This window comes from Oncorhynchus gorbuscha, linkage group LG13 (assembly GCF_021184085.1).
Source record: "Oncorhynchus gorbuscha isolate QuinsamMale2020 ecotype Even-year linkage group LG13, OgorEven_v1.0, whole genome shotgun sequence".
Lineage (NCBI taxonomy): Eukaryota > Metazoa > Chordata > Actinopteri > Salmoniformes > Salmonidae > Oncorhynchus > Oncorhynchus gorbuscha.
Window position 1 is genome coordinate 30,567,105 of NC_060185.1, and position 25,348 is coordinate 30,592,452.

Consider the following 25,348-nt stretch of genomic DNA (forward strand, 5'->3'; position numbering starts at 1 on the left):
TTATAGCAGAAAAGGGGGACCAACTCCATATTAATGCCCATGATTTTGGAATGAGATGGTGACAAGCATGTGTCCACATACGTTTGGTCATGTAGTATATGTGGATTCTCTTAGCTTCTGGATGACTTTTTGCATTCTGTATTTTAATAATGTATGTCCTCAGCCTCCACTAAAATGATTTGCCGCTTTCCTTGTATACTTTATCTGAACAAGACTGCCACCCAGTGTCCAATTTCTATAAAACTGACCTATTGTGGTTATTCTAGTTTACTGTATACCTGTATACTGCATTTGGATGAAAGGTAATTTACTCCAACAGAATGTATGCAACCACTTGGAGTCTATTTACAGTGTTGTACTTATCCATATTTGCATTTGTCCAGGTCAGCGTGTTGAAACACCTGTGCTCCATCAAGCCTCAGGCTTACACTCCTCCTTGACAAACAGACTCACTGCCATAATCTCAACAATCATCTTTACTTTGTGGGTTGGATCTTAAGGTTAAGAATTTCACAACTGCCAGGGAATATGCCACATGACACGGATAATAAATTAGCACCTTGTTCGTGTTCCTTTTACACAATTGTACATATTTCCATTGGCGCAGTGTAATACGATTACATTAGCATACGTTTAAGATTCCCGTATGAAAATACAACAACACTATTTTTATTGGACAACTTTATTTTCAATGGTGTTTGCTCTTCATACACTTGTTAAAGTTTCTACAGTATAGGCTGCTATCAACATTGACTGCTGGCATTGAACAGTGACCACTAGTCATTATGGGCACTTAACCCGTTTGAAGGAAGCACACACCTCCCTGAGTCTGACCACCTACCTCCAGTGGATGTCCGAATTTCTCTACAGACAGAGGTAGTTTCCAAAACAAGGTAAAACTTTTTATTTACATTTTTTTGTTTGGCCTGTATTTGTCTCTCCAAAAATTCACAAAGTAAGATATCAATCTATTGTTCTTCAGATTTTAACGTCTGATGAGGAAGAACATGAAGGCGCTGTGAAGCCTTACCCACAATGACATTTGGGAAACAATAAAACTGAAGTTATTGACATAACACAGACATTTTAATCGCTGTCTATCCCCACTGTCCTGAAGGCAACACTTGTGAACGAAAATGATTACGATCTGCCTCATATCCTAAGGTTAGTCAGAAATGATCATACAGGGAATTTAGACTTCAGAGACCTGTGTATTAATTATTATTCTTTATGTGGGCTACTTTTTAGGATGGTGTTTTTCAAGCCAGCATCATGTGCCGGTGCCAATTAAAATATATAAATAAAATGTTATTTTTCTTTCCGAGGCTGATCTTATTGTTTTCCTACATACAACAAATGTAAACTTATTTTAAAGAGGACTACGATACTGCAGCTTTAGGGCTTCTCTTTCTGAGAAGAAGACATGTGTCTATGCAATTTAATTATCCAATTACACTAACATTGTTATGAGACGGATTAAGCAGGCAAAAACATAACATTGCACAAAACATTTCCATTTTATAGGTTATCGACTGTTCTCTGCTACTATTTAGGCTACTATAAAAACTTTTTTTTAAAGCCTATCTCTTTGATTTACTGACAATTCACACCCACAATATGAAATGATGAAATGTTTTACATTCAACCATAATGTGAATAGCTAACATCAATGTCGAAATCCATGAGACAGGACAGAACCCAGGTAGCACACATATGAGGCTTCCATATTCATGTATCTTTTTATCTGACAAATGTTTAGCTGTAAGCTTTTTAGCTGTTTGCCCAATATTTATAAGTCATTTTCACTCAGAAGTCTTCACAAGGTTGCTGGGTTTGTATTAAGGCAGTGGACACTACAATATGTTAACTGTTGGTAATGGAGGACAAATGATTCATAATTTATATCAGAGTTGACCCTAATCTTATAGAGATTTTTATTGATTGATTTAAGTAAAGTAGGCAACCCATCTAAACTAAGGTAAGTCAGCAGAATTTAATTGAGAAGGAAAAAAGAAACGTTTGAATTAGGGTTTTCAACATGGAATTCTGTGGCTGCGTTTACACAGGCAGCCCAATTCTGATAATGTTTTCAATAATTTGACTTTTGACTAATCAGATCAGCTCTGAAAAACTTCTGATGTGTTTGGTCAGAAGACCACTTAATGGAACAAAATATCAGAATTGGGCTGCCTGTGTGAACACAGCCTATTCGTCAGATGGTTTACAAAGGAATATATCCTAATCTATTTGGGGCTTCATTACACCCAGCATAGGTATGGTAAATTATATTCATGCTAATTTCAGCTGACTGTCAACTCAACATCGTCTTTTGTTTCTCAATGACTGTAAATCATGATTACTACCTTATTTCACTCACTGTACGCAATTTATTTAACAAGGCGTTGATCACCCCGGTGTTCAGAAACATCTAAAGCACAGTAATTAAACTCTCCACCCACTGACTGCATCATCAGAGTATTTTGTAGTTGAGATGAAATAATACAGAGTACACTTAGTCCATGTGACCTCAGAGACAAATCACATCAACTTAAATTAGTTAGGTTTGAGCTAGCATTATTTACTGAATTAGAATGTTTGATCCAACATGGTTTTCTGCTCCCAAGTGGCACAGCGGTCTAAGGCACTGCATCTCAGTGCTAGAGGCGTCACTACAGACACCCTGGTTCGAATCCAGGCTGTATCACAACCGGCCGTGATTGGGAGTCCCGTAGGGTGGTGCACAATTGGCCCAGCGTCCTCCAGTTTTGGCCAGTGTAGGCTGTCATTGTAAATAAGAATTTGTTCTTATTAACTGACTTGCCTTATTAAATAAAAGTTCAATTTAAAAAAAGTATTTACTGAACGAGTGTTTGATCCAGCATGATTTACCGAATTAGTGTTTGATCCAGCATGATTTACGAAATTAGTGTTTGATCCTGTTATGCAGGTGAATGAGGACCCAAAAGCGACTTGGCGAAAACAGAGTCTTTAATCCAGTAAAGGAAATATGCAATACTCCTAGACAAATCGGAGCGGTAAATAAAGCATAAAAAACAATTCCACTCGTAATGACGAGAACAGACTGGAGACTCGATCATAAACTGTAGGTTGCCTCGGGAAGGCACTTGACCGTAGCAGACTCAGACACCTGCTCACCACGCAGCATCTGAGGGAAACACGACACGACAGGGCGATACAAAGACACAGCACGGTGAACAATATACAAGGATCCGACAGGACAGAAACGGAAGACAAGGGGAGAAATAGGGACTCTAATCAGAGGAAAAGATAGTGAACAGGAGTGGAAAGACTAAATGATTGATTAGGGGAATAGGAACAGCTGGGAGCAGGAACGGAACGATAGAGAGAAGAGAGAGAGGGAGGGAGAGAGAAAAAAGGGAACGAACCTAAAAAGACCAGCAGGGGGAAAACGAACAGAAGGAAAAGCAAAATGACAAGACAATATAAGACAAAACATGACAGTACCCCCCCACTCACCGAGCGCCTCCTGGCGCACTCAAGGAGGAATCCTGGCGGCAACGGAGGAAATCATCAATCAGTGAACGGTCCAGCACGTCCCGAGACGGAACCCAACTCCTCTCCTCAGGACCGTAACCCTCCCAATCCACTAAGTATTGGTGACCCCGTCCCCGAGAACGCATGTCCATGATCCTACGTACCTTGTAAATAGGTGCGCTCTCGACAAGGACGGGAGGGGGGAGGGAAGACGAACGGGGGTGCGAAGAAAGGGCTTGACACAGGAGACATGGAAGACAGGATGGACGCGACGAAGATGTCGCGGAAGAAGCAGTCGCACAGCGACAGGATTGACGACCTGGGAGACACGGAACGGACCAATGAACCGCGGAGTCAACTTACGAGAAGCTGTCGTAAGAGGAAGGTTGCGAGTGGAAAGCCACACTCTCTGGCCGCAACAATACCTTGGACTCTTAATCCTACGTTTATTGGCGGCTCTCACAGTCTGTGCCCTGTAACGGCAAAGTGCAGACCTCACCCTCCTCCAGGTGCGCTCACAACGTTGGACAAACGCTTGAGCGGAGGGAACGCTGGACTCGGCAAGCTGGGATGAGAACAGAGGAGGCTGGTAACCCAGACTACTCTGAAACGGAGATAACCCGGTAGCAGACGAAGGAAGCGAGTTGTGAGCGTATTCTGCCCAGGGGAGCTGTTCTGCCCAAGACGCAGGGTTTCTGAAAGAAAGGCTGCGTAGTATGCGACCAATCGTCTGATTGGCCCTCTCTGCTTGACCGTTAGACTGGGGATGAAACCCGGAAGAGAGACTGACGGACGCACCAATCAAACGACAGAACTCCCTCCAAAACTGTGACGTGAATTGCGGGCCTCTGTCTGAAACGGCGTCTAACGGGAGGCCATGAATTCTGAACACATTCTCGATGATGATTTGTGCCGTCTCCTTAGCGGAAGGAAGTTTAGCGAGGGGAATGAAATGTGCCGCCTTAGAGAACCTATCGACAACCGTAAGAATCACAGTCTTCCCCGCAGACAAAGGCAGACCGGTAATGAAGTCTAGGGCGATGTGAGACCATGGTCGAGAAGGAATGGGAAGCGGTCTGAGACGACCGGCAGGAGGAGAGTTGCCTGACTTAGTCTGCGCGCAGTTCGAACAAGCCGCCACGAAACGGCGCGTGTCACGCTCCTGAGTCGGCCACCAAAAGCGCTGGCGAATAGAAGCAAGAGTGCCTCGAACGCCGGGATGACCAGCTAACTTGGCAGAGTGAGCCCACTGAAGAACAGCCAGATGAGTAGAAACAGGAACGAAAAGTGTGCGTGAGTGCTTGCTTAACCTGTCTTTCAATTCCTCAGACTGTCAACCCGACAACACGCCCATAAGGAAGAATCCCCTCGGGATCAGTAGAAGCCACAGAAGAACTAAAAAGACGGGATAAGGCATCAGGCTTGGTGTTCTTGCTACCCGGACGGTAAGAAATCACAAACTCGAAACGAGCGAAAAACAACGCCCAACGAGCTTGACGGGCATTAAGTCGTTTGGCAGAACGGATGTACTCAAGGTTCTTATGGTCTGTCCAAACGACAAAAGGAACGGTCGCCCCCTCCAACCACTGTCGCCATTCGCCTAGGGCTAAGCGGATGGCGAGCAGTTCGCGGTTACCCACATCATAGTTGCGTTCAGATGGCGACAGGCGATGAGAAAAATAAGCGCAAGGATGAACCTTATCGTCAGACTGGAAGCGCTGGGATAGAATGGCTCCCACGCCTACCTCTGAAGCGTCAACCTCGACAATGAATTGTCTAGTGACGTCAGGAGTAACGAGGATAGGAGCGGACGTAAAACGTTCTTTTAGAAGATCAAAAGCTCCCTGGGCGGAACCGGACCACTTAAAACACGTCTTGACAGAAGTAAGAGCTGTGAGAGGGGCAGCAACTTGACCGAAATTACGAATGAAACGCCGATAGAAATTAGCGAAACCTAGAAAGCGCTGCAACTCGACACGTGACCTTGGAACGGGCCAATCACTGACAGCTTGGACCTTAGCGGAATCCATCTGAATGCCTTCAGCGGAAATAACGGAACCGAGAAAAGTAACGGAGGAGACATGAAAAGAGCACTTCTCAGCCTTCACGTAGAGACAATTCTCTAAAAGGCGCTGGAGAACACGTCGAACGTGCTGAACATGAATCTCGAGTGACGGTGAAAAAATCAGGATATCGTCAAGGTAGACAAAAACAAAGATGTTCAGCATGTCTCTCAGAACATCATTAACTAATGCCTGAAAAACAGCTGGCGCATTGGCGAGACCAAACGGCAGAACCCGGTACTCAAAATGCCCTAACGGAGTGTTAAACGCCGTTTTCCACTCGTCCCCCTCTCTGATGCGCACGAGATGGTAAGCGTTACGAAGGTCCAACTTAGTAAAGCACCTGGCTCCCTGCAGAATCTCGAAGGCTGATGACATAAGGGGAAGCGGATAACGATTCTTAACCGTTATGTCATTCAGCCCTCGATAATCCACGCAGGGGCGCAGAGTACCGTCCTTTTTCTTAACAAAAAAAACCCCGCCCCGGCCGGAGAGGAAGAAGGCACTATGGTACCGGCGTCAAGAGACACAGACAAATAATCCTCGAGAGCCTTACGTTCGGGAGCCGACAGAGAGTATAGTCTACCCCGAGGAGGAGTGGTCCCCGGAAGGAGATCAATACTACAATCATACGACCGGTGAGGAGGAAGGGAGTTGGCTCGGGACCGACTGAAGACCGTGATCATGATATTCCTCCGGCACTCCTGTCAAATCGCCAGGTTCCTCCTGAGAAGTGGGGACAGAAGAAACGGGAGGGATGGCAGACATTAAACACTTCACATGACAAGAAACGTTCCAGGATAGGATAGAATTACTAGACCAATTAATAGAAGGATTATGACATACTAGCCAGGGATGACCCAAAACAACAGGTGTAAAAGGTGAACGAAAAATCAAAAAAGAAATAGTCTCACTGTGGTTACCAGATACTGTGAGGGTTAAAGGTAGTGTCTCAAATCTGATACTGGGAAGATGACTACCATCTAAGGCGAACATGGGCGTAGGCTTGTCTAACTGTCTGAAAGGAATGTCATGTTTCCGAGCCCATGCTTCGTCCATGAAACAACCCTCAGCCCCAGAGTCTATCAAGGCACTGCATGTAGCACCCGAACCGGTCCAGCGTAGATGGACCGACATAGTAGTACAGGATCTAGATGGAGAGACCTGAGTAGTAGCGCTCACCAGTAGCCCTCCGCTTACTGATGAGCTCTGGCTTTTACTGGACATGAACAAAATGTCCATCAAATCCGCAAGAGGCACAGGCGGTTGGTGATCCTCCGTTCCCTCTCCTTAGTCGAGATGCGAATACCTCCCAGCTGCATGGGCTCAGTCTCTGAGCCAGAGGAGGGAGATGGTTGCGATGCGGAGCAGGGAAACACCGTTGACGCGAGCTCTCTTCCACGAGCTTGGTGACGAAGATCTACCCGTCGTTCTATGCGGATGGCGAGAGCAATCAAAGAGTCCACACTGGAAGGAACCTCCCGGGAGAGAATCTCATCTTTAACCACTGCGTGGAGTCCCTCCAGAAAACGAGCGAGCAGCGCCGGCTCGTTCCAGTCACTAGAGGCAGCAAGAGTGCGAAACTCTATAGAGTAATCCGTTATGGATCGATCACCTTGGCATAGGGAAGCCAGGGCCCTAGAAGCCTCCCTACCAAAAACTGAACGGTCAAAAACCCGAATCATCTCCTCTTTAAAGTTCTGGTAATTGTTAGAACAATCACCCCTTGCCTCCCAGATAGCTGTGCCCCACTCTCGAGCCCGGCCAGTAAGGAGTGATATGACGTAAGCAACCCGAGCTCTCTCTCTAGAGTATGTGTTGGGTTGGAGAGAGAACACAATATCACACTGGGTGAGAAAGGAGCGGCACTCCGTGGGCTGCCCGGAGTAACAAGGTGGGTTATTAACCCTAGGTTCCGGAGGCTCGGCAGACCAGGAAGTAACAGGTGGCACGAGACGAAGACTCTGGAACTGTCCAGAGAGGTCGGAAACCTGAGCAGCCAGGTTCTCCACGGCATGACGAGCAGCAGACAATTCCTGCTCGTGTCTGCCGAGCATGGCTCCTTGGATCTCGACGGCAGTGTTACGAGCGTCTGTAGTCGCTGGGTCCATTCTTTGGTCGGATCCTTCTGTTATGCAGGTGAATGAGGACCCAAAAGCGACTTGGCGAAAACAGAGTCTTTAATCCAGTAAAGGAAATATGCAATACTCCTAGACAAATCGGAGCGGTAAATAAAGCATAAAAAACAATTCCACTCGTAATGACGAGAACAGACTGGAGACTCGATCATAAACTGTAGGTTGCCTCGGGAAGGCACTTGACCGTAGCAGACTCAGACACCTGCTCACCACGCAGCATCTGAGGGAAACACGACACGACAGGGCGATACAAAGACACAGCACGGTGAACAATATACAAGGATCCGACAGGACAGAAACGGAAGACAAGGGGAGAAATAGGGACTCTAATCAGAGGAAAAGATAGGGAACAGGAGTGGAAAGACTAAATGATTGATTAGGGGAATAGGAACAGCTGGGAGCAGGAACGGAACGATAGAGAGAAGAGAGAGAGGGAGGGAGAGAGAAAAAAGGGAACGAACCTAAAAAGACCAGCAGGGGGAAAACGAACAGAAGGAAAAGCAAAATGACAAGACAATATAAGACAAAACATGACAGATCCAACATGATTTACTGAATTATTGTTTGATCCAGCACGATTTACCGAATTAGTGTTTGATCCAGCATGATTTACTGAATTAGTGTTTGATCCAGCACGATTTACTGAATTAGTGTTTGTTCCAGCATGATTTATTGAATTAATGTTTGATCCAGCATGATTTACCGAATTAGTGTTTGATCCAGCATGATTTACTGAATTAATGTTTGATCCAGCATGATTTACTGAATTAGTGTTTGATCCAGCATGATTTACCAAATTAGTGTTTGACCCAGCATGATTTACTGAATTAGTGTTTGATCCAGCATGATTTACTGAATTAATGTTTGATCCAGCATGATTTACTGAATTAGTGTTTGATCCAGCATGATTCACCGAATTAGTGTTTTTTTCCAGCATGATTTACTGAATTAGTGTTTGATCCAGCATGATTTACTGAATTTGTGTTTGATCCAGCACGATTTACTGAATTAGTGTTTGTTCCAGCATGATTTACTGAATTAATGTTTGATCCAGCATGATTTACCGAATTAGTGTTTGATCCAACATGATTTACTGAATTAGTGTTTGATCCAGCATGAGTTACTGAATTAGTGTTTGATCCAGCATGATTTACTGAATTAGTGTTTGATCCAGCATGATTCACTGTTCACTGTTCATTTACAGTCAACGTTCTCCATATAGAGCCTAACCTTGACATGAACAGTTTTATCAACCTTACCTAAGGACAAAATATACTATACTGTAATGTAGCATCAGTACAAAAGCACCTGCTTTGAAATTTTTTCCCCAAGAGCAAAGCCATGTTATGATCACATACTCAAGCCTTTGGTCATGTGTCTGTTGTTGCTTAGAGGCACTGTTTTACTATGATGAGCAATGTGTGAATTATGGGAAGATGAAAACAAAGCCTCCAGGAGCTCACACCTTGAATATTCTTATCAACTCTGCAGGTGCCAGCTACCTGAGCGATGCCTCTGGAGTTCCGAGCTTAGAGACAGACGCTGCCCATCACATCCCATCACTGACTGCCTCAACAGGCCTCAGGGCCCAACTCCAAGCCCTTTCCACACCAGCCCTGGCAAGAGAGAACCTGAGTCACCATGATAGACCTGAGCCATCTGACGGAGGAGGAACAGTCGATGATCATGACTGTGCTGAAGAGAGATGAAGAGCTGAAGAAAGCAGAGGAGGAGAGGATCAAGTGAGTTTGTGATAGCCCTATTCTCACAGCTCTGAACCACGACTGTGTCATTAGTGTATTTCCTAGTTTCCACATATTTTGATAAAACATTAGTGTTGCCCCACTTAGCCTCTCCACCCTCTAGCTGAAATTATAGTTATGTAATCAAATACATGCTTTGTGTATTGCATGTAAATACGCTATATTGTTTTAGATAATGTAATGTATTCAATATTGTTGTATTTTTTTAGTGCCTATTCGTTCCCTTTCATTCTATGAGGAGAGTGGTTTCTCTGTCAACCTCCCCCCACCTGTGTGGGAGAGGTAAAAAGGTTGGTGAAGTGATGTTCGTCTGTCTGTAATATAATAACAACTCAGCCAGATATGGACACAGCCTCCACCACAGAGAGGCCTCAATGTGAGATAAGCAATTAGATTAACCCTCCGATTCAACTTTACAGAACCACGTGGGAGAGAAAAATGCGGGCTCAATGGTCTGAAATAGATACCCTCAGAGGTAGAACACAGAGATACACCTCACTGCATTTAACCATGGAATCCTGAGGCACATCCACTACATAAACAACGTCATGTTGATGTATACTCAGACAGTCTTAGAATTTCTTGTCATGTCATTACACATTCAGATGTGCCAACTAAGGAGAACTGGGTCTTAAATTAGCTTCAGTCTTAAGCCTTCTTGTCAAAGCAGTTCCACAGTGAGAAAAAAGTTGAGAAACAAAGGCCTATTCATTTTGATTCTGTAATGGAGTTGGCTAGGCAAGTCTATTTCTAACAGTAGAAGACTGGAGACTGACTCTGTATGGTTGACTTGTCTGTGTTCAGCCATGGCCTTAGTGTAAAAGGATTAACACCAATCATATGTATTAATGTGCTACCCAAATCACATTTCAAATCAAATTTATTTATATAGCCCTTCGTACATCAGCTGATATCTCAAAGTGCTGTACAGAAACCCAGCCTAAAACCCCAAACAGCATGCAATGCAGGTGAAGAAGCACCCCTCTTTCACATGACCAGGGTTGTTTACCTTCTCTTTTCCACCCTCCCCTCCCTTCTGAATCTGCCACACACTCCCTCCTCCCTTTCTGTGGACTACTTTGTCAATCACTTTGAAAAGAAGGTTGACGACATCAGCTCCTCATTCATTCAGCCTATTGAGTCCACTGGTCTCACTCCCACTCTCTCTCAAGATGAAATCCTGCGATTCCTCGACCCCATCTCTGGAGAACTTCTCACTTCCCTCATCAACTCACCCTTGAGCACTGGCTGCATCCACTCTGACGTCAAAATGTCCCAAGTCGTTCCCCCTCCTCAAGAAACCAGCACTCGACGACTCTGATTCAAAAACTACAACTGGTATCACTACTTTCTTTTCTTTCCAAAACACTTGACCTTGCTGTCTCTGACCAACTCTCTCGCTATCTCTCTCAGAACGATCTTCTTTACACAGGCTTCAAGACGGGTCACTCAACCAGACTAGTCTTCTCTGTGTCACGTAGGCTGTCCGCTCTGCGAAATCTGACTCTCTCTCCTCTGTTCTCATCCCCCTAGATCTATCCGCTGCCTTCGACAACATAAACAATCAGATCCTCCTCTCAAGGATGGGCATCTCAGGCTCTGCACACTTTTGTATTTCATCCTACCTGGAAGCCACTACTACCAGGTGACGTGGAGAGGATCTCTGTCTACACCACGTATCTCTCACTACTAGTTTCCCCCAGGGCTCAGTTCTAGGCTCTCTTCTCTATCTACACCAAGTCACTCGGCTCCATAATATCCTCACAAGGTCTCTCCTATCTTTACTATGCGGATGACACAGAATGAGGATAGCCCCATTCTGACACCCAGGTGGCTACATGCATCTCTGCGAGCCTGGCAGATATCTCAGCTTGGATGTCAGCCCACCACCTCGAGCTCTTCCTCCTCCCGCTCAAAGACCTCTCTATCACAGTTGACAGCTCCACGGTGTCCCCCTCCCAGAGTGCAAAGAACCTTGGTGTGACCCTGGACAACACCCTGTTGTTCTCTGCAAACATCAAAGCAGTGACTCACTCCTGCAGGTTTTTTTATTTAATTTAACTAGGCAAGTCAATTAAGAACAAATTCTTATTTACAATGACGACCTAGGAGCAGTGGGTTAACTGCCTTGTTCAGGGGCAGAACGACAAATTTGTACCTTGTCAGCTCGGGGATTCAAGCTAGCAACCTTTCGGTTACTGGCCCAATGCTCTAACCACTAGGCTACCTGCCACCCCAAAGAAGAGATACCGGTTGTAGTTTTTGACATCAGAGGAGTCGAGTTGGTAGAAGGTTCATGCTCTACAACATCCGTAGAGTACGACCTTACCTCCCACAGGAAGTGGCGCAGGTCCTAATCCTGGCACTTGTAATTTCCCGTCTGGACTACTGTAACTCGAGGTTGACTGGGCTCCCCACTTGTGCCATCAAACCCCTGAAATTTATCCAGAATGCTCCACCCCTACAGGATGGCAGCTCTCACTCATCCCAGTCAAACTCTTCTCTGTCCTGGCACCCCAATGGTGGGACCAACTTCCTCCTGAAGCTAGGGCAGCAGAGTCCCTGCCCATGTTCTGAAAACATCTGAAACCCTACCTCTTCAAAGAGTATCTTAAATAATCCCCCAGAATAAACATCTCAAACTCTACCTCTTCAAAGAGTATCTTAAATAATCCCCCAGAATAAACATCTCAAACTCTACCTCTTCAAAGAGTATCTTAAATAATCCCCCAGAATAAACATCTGAAACCCTACCTCTTCAAAGAGTATCTTAAATAATCCCCCAGAATAAACATCTCAAACTCTACCTCTTCAAAGAGTATCTTAAATAATCCCCCAGAATAAACATCTGAAACCCTACCTCTTCAAAGAGTATCTTAAATAATCCCCCAGAATAAACATCTTGCTTACTCACCAACAACTAATTCAAACAGAAATCACTGTTGAGCTTTTCCTCATTTAATATTGATTGAATTAAATAAGTGTTTTCTCCTCAAAAAGAATGTGAACTATTTAGCACAAGCACTGCATTGTGTTCCATTGGGTTAGATTGTTAACTCATGTGGTGGTAAATATACCTTTCCCGTCAACGTTTAACCTATAGTGTGTCTCTCAACCAGAATAAATCAATGGCATTACCTAAAGGTAATTATTCAGAATCACATCCTTGACTGAACTGTGTTCCACCTCTTGTGCTTATGTAATGTGTTTAATGGGTAACTGTACCGTACCCTGTATACTGTGATGTACCTGGGTGTGTTTTTCCCATCAGGCAGCTGCAGAAAACCAGTGCCCCAGTGGACAGCAGGCTCAAGTACCTGACAGGGGAGTGGTTTTACGAGGCCAAGTCTCTGAGACACCGGGAAAAGATCCATGGCTCCGAAGTAATCCTGGCCTCCATGAAGCAGAGGAAAGCAGGTTCTTTAGGTGGGTCAAAAACACTGTTCAAACACTAATTGAGCGCTGCATACAGTAAGTCATTCTCACGCAAGATAAGTATGTGTGCAGTTCACACATACTGCAGTATAATGAAAAAGCCATACATCAGAGTAAAATAAATATATATATATTTTTTTAATGTTATTTTTTTATTTTTTTTATTTTAGCCAGGTAGGCCAGTTGATAAGTTCTCATTTACAACTGTGACCTGGCCAAGATAAAGCAAAGCAGTACAATAAAAACAATAACAAAGAGTTACACATAAACAAACGTACAGTCAATAACGCACAATAAAAGAAAAATAGAAAGATCTATGTACAGTGTGTATGTAACGGATGTGAAATAGCTAGCTAGTTAGCGGTGGTGCACGCTAAATAGCGTTTCAATCGGTGACGTCACTTGCTCTGAGACCTTGAAGTAGTGTTTCCCCTTGCAAGGGCCGCGGTTTTTGTGGAGCGATGGGTAACGATGCTTCGTGGGTGACTATTGTTGATGTGTGCAGAGGGTCCCTGATTCGCGCCCGGGTATGGGCGAGGGGACGGTCTAAAGTTATACTGTTACATGTACAAATGTAGAAGAGTAGGGAGGTAGGCAATAAATAGGCTTTTGAGGCAGAAATAATTACAATTGAACATTAATACTGGAGTGATATATGTGCAGATGATGATGTGCAAGTAGAGATACTGGAGTGCAAGAGGGTAAGTAATAATATGGGGATGAGGTGTACTATTTACAGACTAGCTGTGTACAGGTACAGTGATTGGTAAGCTGTTCTGACAGCTGATGCTTAAAGTTAGAGAGGGAGATATTTATATACTTTAGATTGCCTCGCCTGGTTTACCAACTACTTCTCTGATAGAGTTCAGTGTGTCAAATCGGAGGGCCTGTTGTCTGGACCTCTTACAGCCTCTATGGGTGTACCACAGGTTTCAATTCTCGGGCCGACTCTCTTTTCTGTATACATCAATGATGTTGCTCTTGCTGCTGGTGATTCTCTGATCCACCACTACGCAGACGACACCATTCTGTATACTTCTGGCCCCTCCTTGGACACTGTGTTAACTAACCTCCAGACGAGCTTCAATGCCATATACCTCTTCTTCCGTGGCCTCCAACTGCTCTTAAACGCAAGTAAAACTAAATGCATGCTTTTCAATCGATCGCTGCCCGCACCTGCTTGCACGTCCAGCATCACTACTCTGGACGGCTTTGACTTAGAATAGGTAGACAACTACAAATATCTGGTTAGACTGTAAACTCTCCTTCCAGAGTCACATTAAGCATCTCCAAAATTAAATCTAGAATCAGCATCCTATATCGCAACAAAGCATCCTTCACTCATGCTACCAAACATACCCTCGTAAAACTGACCATCCTACTGATCCTCGACTTCAGTGATGTCATCTTTAAAATAGCCTCCAACACTCTACTCAACAAACTGGATGCAGTCTATCACAGTGCCATCCGTTTTGTCACCAAAGCCCCATACACTACCCACCATTGCGACCTGTACGCTCTCGTTGGTTGGCCCTTGCTTCTTACTCGTCGCCAAACCCACTGGCTACAGGTTATCTACAAGTCTCTGCTAGGTAAAGCCCCGCCTTATCTCAGCTCACTGGTCACCATAGCAGCACCCACTCGTAGCACGCGCTCCAGCAGGTATATCTCACTTGTCACTCCCAAAGCCAATTCCTCCTGTGGTCGTTTTTCCTTCCAGTTCTCTGCTGCCCATGACTGGAACGAATTGCAAAAATCTCTGAAGCTGAAGACTCACATCTCCTTCACTAGCTTTAAGCACCAGCTGTCAGAGCATTTTACAGATCACTGCACCTGTACTTAGCCTATCTGTAAACAGCCCATTTATCTACCTACCTCATCCCCATACTGGTATTTATTTATTTATTTTGCTCCTTTACACCACAGTATCTCTATTTGCACATTCATCTTCTGCCGATCTACCATTCCAGTGTTTAATTGCTATATTGTAATTCCTTCGCTACCATGGCCTATTTATTTCCTTAACTTACCTCATTTGCACTCACTGTATATAGACTTTTTGTTTTCTTTTGTTATACTGTATTATTGACTGTATGTTTTGTTTGTTCCATGTGTAACTCTGTGTTGTTGTATGTGTCGAATTGCTTCGCTTTATCTTGGCCAGGTGGCAGTTGCAAATGAGAACTTGTTCTCAACTAGCCTACCTGGTTAAAAAGTGCTAAACGTTGTATTAATATGTCAAGTTTATGCTATCGGGTTTGTACAGTATGTTCAGATCATCAGCAGACATGGGTTATTGAGTTTATAGAGAGTATACTGTAAGCACTTACTGTATTCCCTGTCTGTCTGTCTGTATCTGTATGTCTGTCTGCCCTGCAGATGGGTTTCTTTCCAGACCCAGAGCAGTCTGCGGTAAAGTCTCAGACATCACCCCCCCTCCAAAACCTGCCAGGCTCCTGGAGGCACCAACACAGCCAACACAACACCAGAAGAACAGGTGATCCACTGCTCCACTGCACTCCTCCTCCCACCCCTCCATCCTCCTTCCTAACCCATCCCTCTCTCTGCTGTACCCCATTACTCTACCCAGTCTCATAACCATGCCTTGAGGACAGGTCAGTATAGCAGTTCAGCATGAGTGATCAATCATAGCACTTGCCTGCACAGAGTGAGTCCTGTGTGTGTGTGTGTGTGTGTGCGTGTGCGTGTGTGTGTGTGTGTGTGTGTGTGTGTGTGTGTGTGTGTGTGTGTGTGTGTGTGTGTGTGTGTGTGTGTGTGTGTGTGTGTGTGTGTGTGTGTGTGTGTGTGTGTGTGTGTGTGTGTGTGTGTGTGTGTGTGTGTGTGTGTGTGTGGGCGCAGGGATGCACGTGTGTGTGTCTTAGGTGTGACTCAATCTCAATTTGAGTCAACATAGGTGGTGCTCACGCTTACATGGAATCTATCTGCTCTATTATATTTACAGGATGTGGTCTCACGAGGCTAGGAGTCAGTCAGTATGGGAATGCTACAAAAAGTTATTCTTTTGAGAAGCAAGTAATTCAACTAGAGAGGCCTGTAATTTTATGTGTGGCTGTTAATGTACAGGTAAATGTGCCAGTATTATTCTCTGCCCAGTCACTTGTATTATAACTTACATCACTTCCTAAAGTAAATACAAAGTGAAGCTTTCTATAAGTCTTGTAGTGAAGCTTGGTGTGTTTGGCATGCTGTGCATGAGGTCATATGGGCTGTGTTGACCTCCCTGACTCCCAGCGGGCAGCAGCCAGATCTCTAGGTGAGTCGACTCTTCCACAGCCCTGCCTCCCTTTGATGTCACAATGAATCACATGTGAGCAGGCATCAGTTATGCAGGAGGCTTGTTCACTGAACAGCCGGTCACAGAGGTGCTCAGGAATTGTATGAGGAAGTGCAGATACTAAGCCCTTTCCTTACAAGGCCACAGTGTAACAGTGGTCTCCAATGTCCATCTGATTTGACATCCAGTAGAGTGTATCTGGGCTCCCGAGTGGCACAGTTCTAAAGCCGCCACTACAGACCCTGGTTTGATACCGGGCTGTATCACAACCGGCCGTAATCGGGAGTCCCATAGGGCGGCGCACAATTGGCCCAGCGCTGTCTGGGTTAGGAGAGGGTTTGGCTGGGGTAGGCCGTCATTGTAAATAAGAATTTGTTCTTAACTGACTTGCCTACTTAAATAAAAGTGAATTAAAAACGTTTAATTTTTATTTTATCCTGGTGCTCTGAGGGCTACTCATCTATAGTATAAACCCAAATTCCTATTATATTCTGATAGTGATCATTCTGTCTCCTTTGCAGCAAAAGCCTCAATGTATCAGATGCAGAGAAAGAGAGGCTGAATTCAGTTGTGCAGTCCCCGGGAAGGGTAGGTGAGATTTCATTTGCAGAGAATATATGTGAAGCATGAACAGAATAAACCAACAAAGTATTTTCATGCTGTTCTGATTTTTTTTCTGTTTTTCCAATCATCATATCACAGTATGACTTTTAGAGTATTGTGAAATATAGTGAAATATATATTTTCTTCTCTTCTCATTCCAGCCAAGGCACAATCCTTTCAATCGAGCATCCCTTATTCTAGAGGTAGAGAAGACAGAAAAACAGTCCAATGGAAATCAAGAGACTGAGAAAGCATCTGAAGCAGGTTCGAGTGCAGTGCATATTCCTTTTTACACAATAAAGCATTATGGTACAATGAAGAATAGGAGGTTGAGTCAAATTGAATAACATCATCTTTCAGGATATTGTGAGAACAATTTTTGGCTGGTTCACAATAGTGCTTTACAGATGTAGGATCTTAATTTGATCATAATTTGATAATAATTTGCTGAGAATGTTCCTGCACTGCAGATGAGCTTCGTAATTTTGCATAAATTCACAAAAAACACATGGCTATATTAACAGTATTGCAGTTTTCATTTAGCCTACTTTTGGCTAGCTAATAGCATAATCATGACCAAGCAACATTATGGACTAAATGTTCAAATTCTGTTGCTGCTGGATTATTTTTGATGTGGCAATATAGGTAAAATTAAGATCATACATCTGGAGTAAGGTGATACTGATGCTAACCAGGCCTGTGACATGGAAATAATTTATCACAGTATCACATCTCCTCATGTTCCACCATTGTGTTCTCACACACACAGAGCCCTTATCTCCCCTGATCATGCTCATGACAGCAGACTCCACCAGTCACAACTCAGCAGGCTCTGCCACCTCCGAGGAGTCCTCTCTAGGATTCAGGCCCGTGCCCAAGAAAATAACCATCCTCTCCCGGCACTCGCAGAGCTCTTTCACGGGCAGTGATGTCTCCATTCCTGGGCTGCAGGGTCATCCAGCTGGGTCAAAGGTCATCGCCCCTGCCTCTCAGGGAAGTCTCCAACATGGCTCCAGCTGTGGCTCAAACCAGTCTAGCCAGGGGGCTTTGGACGTTCAGTCACAGAAAATGTATCCAACTCCCATCTCTGAGTTACAGAACAATGCAACTCCAGTATCTCCCTCCAGTCAACAACTGAATACTTTGAGTCACCACTCCCACAAGCCACTGAAGCCTTTAACCCTAGTCTCCGCCAATACTGATTTTGAGAGAGCGAAAGAGGCCCATGAAAGAGAGAGGAGAGCAGAGCCCTCAGATAACTCACTTGTCAGACACCTAGTGAGAACCCCTTCTCATCTTAGGGAAACTGAGAGTTCCAAAGTTCCATTGAGGCCCTTGAGTGAGCCAAAGCCTCTCCGACTGTTGAACCTTAGACCAGCCACACACTCTGATAATGACAGACACACAGATACATCCTACACAGGTCATCAGAAGAGTGAAGGTAGCGATGGTCTCATCCAGAGAGAGTTTGTCAGTGAGGGTCCTCCTCAGGGCAGAGAGAGGTCTGATGGTCCATTTTCAAAACCTCTGTCCATACCACTCTCTCCGGGCTCAGAACTAACAGCCCCTACTCACCACCAGCCTTCACAGCATGCAGCCTTTCAACTCATTGAGATGCAGGACAAGGAGGTGATAAGAACCCGCAATGTGGACACCGCAATCAGACAGGAGGACCCTAGTCTGCCTCCAACCACTGTGGGTAAGTCCAAAGACAGAAAGTGAAAATTCATGGAGCCCACACTACAATTTAAAACCAGTGTGAAAATGAATTCAAATTCATTAAAGTTCTTGGCCCAAGGGTATTGTTATACATGAACGTGATCAATCAATGGAGGGTATTTTTAGACCACTGTTGAAATGTCTAATCTTTAGTTCTTCAGCTTATTTTTTCATGCATCATAACACTTTTATTAACTTTTTCTTTCTTCAGATCAATGGAAACATCATGATCTCCATAACTCTGGGGATAAGCCTGATAAGCATGTTCATAAAAAAACAGTAAACCCCAAACCTGCCTCTAAATCAGCCCCTCGTAGTCCCCAGCCCACAGCGGAGCAGGGCGACTCCATTTCTAAAGTCTTAGAGTGGTTCAGCCGCAGCACAGACAGCAACGACTGGCTGAAGACTGAGAGCGATCAACCAGACATGGAGGAAGACGTGATTAACTCTGTGAAAACAGATACAGATGACCGGCCTACCTTTGAGAGCAGGTCTCAGCAGACGGAGAGGAAAGCTCATAAGGTGAAGAGAAAGCTCCTACATGTTGATCCCAGCCTGGATATGCAAAGTATTGGAGGAGGAGTGTCAGTGTGTTTAACACCAGAGCTAAAGGATGGATCTCAGTCGGAATCCTCTATGGATCAACCTACGGACCAGTCACCTTTGAATACATTAAGATCATACCAGCTCAAGTCTGAGGGGCTGAGAGCAGCATATTGGAAGGAGTTCAAGCAAGTGATGTTAGATAGAGAAGAGGATGTGATAGATAGGCAAGAGAATGTGAAGAAGGTCAGTGGCCCTCCAGCCAAGGCTGTTGGACCACAGGTCGCAACACAAGAAGTCAAACAGAAAGAGGTCCAAGATGAGAACCAACCACCCAAAATCACCCACCTGAAGTCCTTCTGGGAGAAGGGCAACACTGGGCCCAAGATACTCATCAGTAGATCAATCATTGATAAAAGACAGAAACCAATGGAGAAAGAGAAAGAGAGAGCACTAGCAGAGAAGTCTCATAGAACTGTTTCTGTCCCAGAGTCGAACGGTGTGGAGGGGTCTTTGAGGAAGAATCTCAGGGATGAAAAAGGAGATGAACAGTTAAACCTAGATACTCAACAAAGCACTGCTAGTCGAGATATGAGAAGTGTTCAGCCGAGTGTTAGCCCTTACAAACAGGAGGTATACAGACCCCAAAACAGTGTTGTTATTGCTCCCTCTATAGAGATACGTACACTGCCAACCTGGGATGATAGCTACACTCATGGGGCTCAAAGTGAGGAGGACAATTTGACTTTAACAGAAGAAGATCTCAGAAGATCCCCAATGACAGTAGACAGAAGAAGCTCACAGGCAGAAATACTCTACCTAAGTAGACTCCATCCTCAGCCTGACACGCTGTCCCAGTCCAGACTCAGCCCAGAACATCAGAGATTCTCCCCATCAACACTCAGTCCTCAGCCTGAATTGCTCATCCAGCCCACAGTCAACCCTCAGCCTGTGAAGCTCTCACCTGCCATACCAAAACCCCAACCTGAAATGCCATCCAGGGCCAGTCCCAGCCCACTGCCTGAACTACTCTCCCAGCCTACAAACAGCCTAGACTCTGAGAAGTTTAGACACAAGGTTGGAAAAGAAAGTGAACAGTTTTCCCCCAAAACTCAGCAAAGCAATGTCAATGTACAGTCAAGTGTGTCCACTAAAAAACAAGGCCACACCATTAAAGATCAAGGAAATAGCCCACACACCCTGAAACAGGTTCCCCCTCAACAGGACAGCAAAGCATACCGTATAAAGCAGCTCAAGTCCTTCTGGGAGCAGGAGAAGAACAGGCCTATATTTTACACGGGTGAATCAAAGGAAGCAGGCGACGCCAGCGTGATTCAAATTCCATCATCAGCCATAGAAAAGCTGAATAAAAGGTACACCAAGTCTGAGTTTGACCTGAGGTCAATCTGCAACGAATCTGACGGCGACCATGAAGGGGATTCCAACCTTTCCTCTGACAGAAAAATACAGAATTTCACAGTCTTCACGATGGATCAGAGACTGGAGAGGTCGTCCCCAAGCCTCGGTGCAAAACGCTCACAGTTTAAGAATCTCTGCAACTTCTGGGGTGAGGCCACTTCGAATAACAGAGGGCCGATCTCTTCTGACGAACTCGAAAGCCCCAAAAATATGGAGCCAATGGATGCCCAGAACTCAATACTGGAGTTAAAGCAATGTGTTGACCCTGATTTCTACAGCAAATCTGCCCCCAGCCAGCCACAAAAGGTCAGTGCTACACTACCTTTGGATGAGAACCAGCTCAAGAAAACATCTTCACCTTCTTCACCATCTTCTCCATCTCCTCTACCATCTTTAGTCAGGGGGAACAAAGACAGAGAGCACCAGTCAAAGTCTATATCGATTGAACTGGGTTCAGGAGCTATGATTGACACTAAACCCAACTTCCCACCTCATATCACCATAGAGTCAGCGCAGCAAAGAGCCCCTGGTGTCCCCCAGGTCACAAGGGGCTCAGAACGGGACTTCACCAAAGATAAAAAGGCCCCGAAGCCCCAAAGCACCTCAGGAAAGGAATCTCGGTCTCATAAAGCTAGAAAAGACAGTTTTGGAAACTCAAGTGGAAGTGGACGTGCAAGTTCACTTCAGCGCACCACCAGTATGTACACATTAGACATGAATGAGGAACAGGCCCAAACTTCTATGTTGTACCCTGAAAAGACACTGGATATTAGTCATGTCCAGCCCAAGAGAACACAGGGTAGACGACAGAGTGGTGACAAGCACGCTCCTCCTGGTCCAAGGAGGTCCTCAAAATCATTGGACGAGTCTGAATCTCTGACCCCTCGCACTCAGGTCTTTGTTCCTAAAGACTACCCCTATTACCTGGAGTTTTCAGAGACCAGCGTCCACACTGCTCTGGCCCCGGAAGCAGGCCCGCCTGCGGCTGAACTTGACCTGAGTGGTGGGCTTGTCAGATCCAGCACCCTTGTGGACTCAGAGGAACGCTACAGTAGGAGGAGCAGCAAGATAACCCAGCGGCCCCTGGCCCTCTGGTCAAACCAGGGCAGCACTGACACTGGACGGGAGTCATCATTAAGTGCATCTGAAATAGCATCGAGTAGCGCGTCTGAAACTTGGTCCAACTCCAGGACCAGTTCAAACCGTGAGTTTTGATGATCAATACGGTAGCGCCCTGTTGTTTTAGTACGAGTGTTATGTGACCTGTGAAATATCATGAAAACATATAATAGTTATTTGTTTATCTGGGTTCCCTGTGAAGTAATCTTCTGATAGATGTTTTTCAGGCAGCATCCAGAATGCAGTGTCCTATCTGTTTCATTGTAAATAGAGTGTGTGCAGGGAATCAGCTGCCTGTGTTTCATTTGTGGGTTGGACGATACTCTTTTGTAACTTTATTGACATCACATCATGCTCTGATAGAGCCAGCAACTAAGTAGCCAAGTTTTGCTTTGTTTGAGTTAGTCATTCCTCTCCAGGATACATTCCGGAGTTTACTTTTATGAGTAATGATATAATATAGCCAGTAAAAAAAAGAAATTCTACAACTTCAAACATATTTCTCTCTTCCAACTTAACTCCAGAGACACTTTGGCTATCTTTAAACAACAGACTACATACACTGAGTGTACAAAACATTATGAACACTTGGTCTTTCCATGACATAGACTAACTAGGTGAATCCAGTTGAAATCTATGATCCCTTATTGATGTCACTTGTTAAATCCACTTCAATCAGTGTAGATGAAGGTGACGAGGCAGGATAAAGAAGGATGTTTAAGCCTTGAGACAATTTTGACATGAATTGTGTTTGTGTGGCATTCGGAGGGTGAATGGCACTTTTGTAGAGTCCATGCCCCAACAAATTGAGGCTGTTCGGATGGTAAAAGGGGGGAGGGGGCAGGAGGGGTTGCAACTCAATATTAGGAAGGTGCTCTTAATGTTTTATATACTCCTTGTAAATGATCAGTGTAAAGAGGCCACATGTAATGTTTTTTTAACATGTCTATGTGTTGTCTTTGTTGAAGGCATCTACATGTACAGTATGAGCAACTATTTCTCTAATGTCTGATGTTTTAGGTGACAATAATGATGAGGATCAAGACCCTATACAGAAGGCATTGAAAAGAGCTCAGGCCCGCTCACAAAATCTGGCCAAAAGTCTTGAGGATATCACAGCATCCATGCCACCACGTGAGAAATGTCCCTTGTCTCCTCAACCACTATACCAGCATTATAGTGGTGCTGTCAGGTTGGCTCAGATACCATAATTAATGCATGTTGGGATGAAAACGTAATGTTGTCTATGTTTTACATAATTCCCAACAGGACAAGAAAGAAGACTGGCTCCCCTTGATGTCCTCAGGCGAAGCAGTGATGGTTAATAATTGTTTTGTACTTTTCTTGGAAATGTAACTAGCCTTTGGGTCGATATTGGGTTAGACAGTTTATACCAAATATAATATAGAATACAGGCTTTTTATTCTGTGTTGTAGAATGCTAGCATTGCTGGGTAATTCAATAGCTACAGTAAGTGATCTGTAATAAGGTTATGAGAGTATTATGGAACCTTTAGCATCTCATCCTTCTCTCTGTTCTGTCCTCCCTCAGCATCCACCATCCCCTCTCCCTCCTCATCCCTCTACTCTGACCCTGAACATTTGAAGAAGATGAGCAAGTCTGTTCCGTCGTTCCTACAGAACGAGGTAAAGCCAAAACATTTTTATTCCATGCGAGCTCTTTAGGTCAAAGAACACTGTATGTCTGTATGTGCACGGGGCATTCTAGCGATGCGGTCTGTATTCTAGAGTGATTGCAGAGAAACTGACTCCGCCTCTGAAGACAGTTACCATGGAGGCAGGCAGAAGACGGGCAGATCTATGACTAACCTCAGCAGCTCCTCTGGCATGGCATCTGTGTCCTCTGTATGTTCACTTCACGCATGCTCTGCTAACACGCAACCACTGTTCACATTCAAAGCACGCACATGTTCTGCCTAACCAAACTTAGCTGGCATTTTCTATTGGCAACTATCATGATTATACAATATTAACAGTCTTATTAAATCTCTTAATTGTCCCATTAACCACACATTTTATAGTTTTTCACATCATGATATTAATGAGAACTGCCTGAAAGGCTAAGGTTTTATGTAAACTGTTTAGAAGGTTTTAACTGTGTGTGTGTGTGTGTGTGTGTGTGTGTGTGTGTGTGTGTGTGTGTGTGTGTGTGTGTGTGTGTGTGTGTGTGTGTGTGTGTGTGTGTGTGTGTGTGTGTGTGTGTGTGTGTGTGTGTGTGTGTGTGTGTGTGTGTGTGTGTGTGTGTGTGTTAGCTGAGTGGCAGTGTGATGACCATGTACAGTGGGGACTATGGAGGTGTGGAGGTGCAGGGGAACATCCAGTTCTCCATCAACTACGTTCAGAAGCTCAGGGAGTTCCACATCTTCGTGGCTCAATGCCGAGACCTGGCCGCCGTCGACCCTAAGAGGGGCCGCTCTGACCCGTGAGTACAGTGCCAACTATTATACGAGGCCCCTTCCCCTGTTTTCAGGACCCTGTCTTTCAAAGATAATTTGTAAAAATCAAAATAATTTCACAGATCTTCATTGTAAAGGGTTTATACACTGTTTCCTATGCTTGTTCAATGAACCATAAACAATTAATGAACATGCACCTGTGGAACGGTCGTTAAGACACTAACAGCTTACAGACGGTAGGCAATTATGGTCACAGTTATGAAAACTTAGGACACTAAAGAGGCCTTTCAACTGACTCTGAAAAATACCAAAAGAAAGATGCCCAGTGTCCCTGCCCATCTGCGTAAACGTGCCTTAGGCATGCTGCAAGGAGGCATGAGGACTGCAAATGTGTCCAGGGCAATAAATTGCAATGTCCGGATTGTGAGACGCCTAAGACACAGGGAGACAAGATGGACAGCTGATCATCCTCGCAGTGGCAGACCACGTGAAACAACACCTGCACAGGATTGGTACTTCTGAACATCATACCTGTGGGACAGGTACAGGATGGCAACAACAACTGCCCGAGTTACACCAGGAATACGCAGAGAGAGGCTGTACTAAGGCATTGTAGGCCTGTTGTAAGGCAGGTCCTCACCAGACATCACCGGCAACAACGTCGCCTATGGGCACAAACCCACCGTCGCTGGACCAGACAGGACTGGCAGAAAAGTGCTCTTCACTGACGAGTCACGGTTTTGTCTCACCGAGGGTGATGGTCGGATTTGCTTTTATCGTCGAAGGAATGAGCGTTACACAGAGGCCTGTACTCTGGAGCGGGATCGATTTGGAGGTGGAGGGTCACAGCATCATCGGACTGAGCTTGTTGTCATTGCAGGCAATCTCAATGCTGTGCGTTACGGGGAAGACATCCTCCTCCCTCATGTGGTACCCTTCCTGCATGCTCATCCTGACATTACCCTCCAGCATGACAGTGCCACCAGCCATACTGCTGATTATGTGGTGATTTCCTGCAAGACAGGAATGTGTTCTGCCATTGCCAGCGAAGAGCCCGGATCTCAATCCCATTGAGCACGTCTGGGACCTGTTGGATCGGAGGGTGAGGACTAGGGCCATTCCCCCCAGAAATGTCTGGGTACTTGCAGGTGCCTTGGTGGAAGAGTGGGGTAACATCTCATAGCAAGAACTGGCAGGTCTGGTGCAGTCCATTAGGAGGAGATGCACTGCAGTACTTAATACAGCTGGTGGCCACACCAAATACTGACTGTTACTTTTTATTTTGACCCCCCCTTTGTTCAGGGACACGTTATTGAATT

The 25,348-nt window shown here is 45.0% G+C and overlaps 1 protein-coding gene across 2 annotated transcripts in view; it reads left to right on the forward strand.

Moving 5' to 3' along the window:
* The first annotated feature begins 497 nt into the window (after positions 1–497).
* The window catches only part of LOC123992700, a 32,231-nt gene continuing 7,380 nt past the window's right edge, over positions 498–25,348 (forward strand). Inside the window, exons 1-13 of one of the 2 annotated variants that reach the window (XM_046294129.1) lie at positions 498–893; positions 9,209–9,459; positions 12,752–12,906; positions 15,295–15,412; positions 16,732–16,798; positions 16,975–17,077; positions 17,583–18,512; positions 18,744–21,698; positions 22,634–22,747; positions 22,883–22,933; positions 23,165–23,259; positions 23,362–23,478; positions 23,886–24,055. In XM_046294129.1, coding sequence (XP_046150085.1) covers positions 9,359–9,459; positions 12,752–12,906; positions 15,295–15,412; positions 16,732–16,798; positions 16,975–17,077; positions 17,583–18,512; positions 18,744–21,698; positions 22,634–22,747; positions 22,883–22,933; positions 23,165–23,259; positions 23,362–23,478; positions 23,886–24,055 — 4,976 coding nt within the window. In that variant the 5' untranslated portion in view covers positions 498–893; positions 9,209–9,358. Of the gene's footprint in view, positions 894–968; positions 1,165–9,208; positions 9,460–12,751; positions 12,907–15,294; positions 15,413–16,731; positions 16,799–16,974; positions 17,078–17,582; positions 18,513–18,743; positions 21,699–22,633; positions 22,748–22,882; positions 22,934–23,164; positions 23,260–23,361; positions 23,479–23,885; positions 24,056–25,348 lie in introns of those variants that run through there. The other variant, XM_046294130.1, reaches the window with a different exon arrangement.